The 2,684-nt window shown below is 51.8% G+C and overlaps 1 protein-coding gene across 2 annotated transcripts in view; it reads left to right on the plus strand.

Annotated features, from left to right (window-relative positions):
• The first annotated feature begins 225 nt into the window (after positions 1 to 225).
• The window catches only part of LOC100951227 (putative aldo-keto reductase family 1 member C8), a 5,806-nt gene continuing 3,347 nt past the window's right edge, over positions 226 to 2,684 (plus strand). The window contains exons 1-2 of one of the 2 annotated variants that reach the window (XM_012814038.2): positions 229 to 294; positions 441 to 778. In XM_012814038.2, coding sequence (XP_012669492.1) covers positions 689 to 778 — 90 coding nt within the window. In that variant the 5' untranslated portion in view covers positions 229 to 294; positions 441 to 688. Of the gene's footprint in view, positions 779 to 2,684 lie in introns of both variants that reach the window. The other variant, XM_012814037.2, reaches the window with a different exon arrangement.

The raw sequence follows: 2,684 nt of genomic DNA on the forward strand, positions 1-2,684 counted from the left end.
TCCATGCTGCCAGGCCAGAGCTCCTCTGTCAGGGTCGGGAGAGGGTCATGAGCTCCAGGAAACACGTCGGTGGGGACCAGAGCAGGCCCTTCCTGACAAACTGCAGCTGGAACACAGGCAGGAGCACAGAATATTCTCGGCAATCTCAGACATTTCTCCTGCAAAAGAGATTCAAGGACACAGAGAGAACAGGAGGACACAGGGCTGGGTGAGGGACTATCTTTCCTCAAGAAATTTTCAGGAAGGGATATTTTGATGGGATGCCCAGGTAAACAGACAATACAGGGTGAGGAGGTGCTTAGGTCAGGCCCTGTAGCAGGGTCAGCGTTTAGAAATGACCAGCCCATGCTGAGCTTCTAAAGTGAGCCGGCGTAATTACGAAGGACAAGCTGGCACCTGGATTTTCATCTTAGGAGTCAAGTGTGAACCAGGCAGAAGAGGAATTTCAAAGCCCGCCAGCAGGCAGAGATTTCTGTGTGATTTTGCTCTAAGACCCGCCTGCAGGTGCGAAAAGGGATCAGGGGAATGTTGGTCGACGGATTCCAGTTTCATTAATGAATTCCTGGAGTTAAAATTTCAGCCCCGCCCAACTTGTGGTCGTGGACATAAAGCTGGAGCCCTGTCCCCTCCTGGGCTCTCAGTGAGGGACAGGAGGGAAGGACAGAGTCAGACTCACTGGGCCTGGGCGATGGCGGGTCTGAGCCCCCGTCAGTCCGTGAAGCTGAACGATGGACACTCCATGCCAGTGCTGGGATTCGGCACTCATGCTTCTGAGGACGTAAGTGCACCCAGGGGCGCAGGGGACGTATATTCTTCTGCTCTAAAAAGATGACAGGCTGCAGGGGATTCAGAGATTGGCCACACTGTGGGGCGTTCTCTTTATCTCCATTCCTGCTGTCGCCTAATGTATATCACATGCTTCCCACATCTGCTAAGTATTTTCCAAGCATTATCTTATTTAATTCTTCAACGACTCTTCTAGGGGATGCTGTCATTATTATTTCCTACATTGTCAACCTCCCAGCCTCACACCGTTCCCTCTGCCCTCACCTGCTGTGCTGGTCCTGCCTCTCTAATGTTAGGAACTTGAGAGCAGAAGGTCAGGGAGAACTGGCAGCCTTTGTGATTCTAACTATCGGGCTTTTAGAAAGGAAGACTCCAGAGGCATAAAGTCACCACAGGGACCAGACTGTGTTTTTCCCCAACTACGTTATTCCCGATTCACACAGTTCACTGCTCCTGTGTCCCCTCCCTGGATGAGCCTCAGGCTGGAGCCCTGGTGTGGGGACCCGGGTGCTTGGAAGGCCTCAGCTCAGCTCCCCTTGCACTCTCCCTCCCTCCCTCCACTCCCCACTTTGCTAAATGGGATTGTGAGTTGTTGACTCTGATGTTTCAGGAGTTGATAATTTTGTGAGTGGATGGTCTTTATGGTTATTATTTTCAGTGTTACCTCGTATGCACCAAATACTCCCGGTGCATGTTAAGCATTCCCCATGAATTAGTCTTTTATTTTTTTCGGCCGGGGCCAGGTTTGAACCTACCACCTCCGGTTTATGGGGCCAGCACCTCCCTCCTCTGAGCCATAGGCACTGCCCCCCATGAATTATTGAATTCCCCCAAGCTCTCCTAAGTCAGTGTTTTCATTCTTATTTCCTGCATTTTTATAGTCCTGAACCCAGGCTGTCCTCCCTTCACCCGTCAGTCACCCCAACCATTGCTGCTACACTTTTGTTTAGAAACTTGGAGGGCAAAGGGCAGGGCAGGGAGTAGACCCAGCAACTTGCCGGCCACTTTCTGGGAGGCTGTTGGAGCTGAGGGGTCTGCGGAGAACGTCCACCATTCATGCCTTTCGGCCTGGAAGAACCTTCTGGGATTTCAACCATTAGGCATTTAAAAAGGAAGTCAGAGGAGGCACAGTCCCAGTAATGATTGGCTGCACGTCTCACGGAGGACACTGTTCCCCACCCACATAGGTCAGTGCACTGAGCTCACAGCCTGATACTCTGGTTGCAGGGTGTCGGGAACTTTGGGGGATGCTTTGGGAGGACTGCCTGTGGGCAACAGAGAGGTATGTGTTTCATCTTGGTAGAATCGGGGTGTGAAATATGAATAGATGTTAGCCATCAGACAGGCACAGTTTGTTTTCAACGACATAATTATCCATTTTAGTCACTCTGATAGTGCAGACACTCGCTGTGTGTTAGATTTTACATGCAAGGTTCATTACTGATGTTAAAGACAGAAAAAATGCACAGACGATGGGCCAAATGTCCCACTTGCCTAGATCCCCTCTCTTGCAAAAATGAAACTAATACCCGCATGTACTTAAAATTCAGGTGGAACCAGAGGTGTGAAGTGAAGCAGGAGCCTCCTCAATACTCTGTTTTCCCTGTAAGGCGGCTCCCTCCACCCCTCCCTAACTGGCAGTGCGTCCTGGCAGGGAGAAGCATGTTCCTGCCGGTGCTGGGCCTTCCTCTATCTCTCCACGCCTGTTTTCTGGAAGGGTGCAGATGCAGTTCATTAGACCACCGACCGTGAGAAACTGCAGGCTGGCCGTGCACACGTTCTCGGCCTGACATTGCCCACGTGATGCCCACTGGGTGGGCGAGGCCGTGTCCAGCTGTGGAGATGAGCGGCAGTCGGCTCTCCGGGCTCCGTCTGCTTCTGGCTGTGCTCTCTGCGTG

The sequence above is a fragment of the Otolemur garnettii genome, unplaced genomic scaffold, assembly GCF_000181295.1.
Source record: "Otolemur garnettii isolate 467f Iridium unplaced genomic scaffold, OtoGar3 scaffold00721, whole genome shotgun sequence".
NCBI classification, from domain to species: domain Eukaryota; kingdom Metazoa; phylum Chordata; class Mammalia; order Primates; family Galagidae; genus Otolemur; species Otolemur garnettii.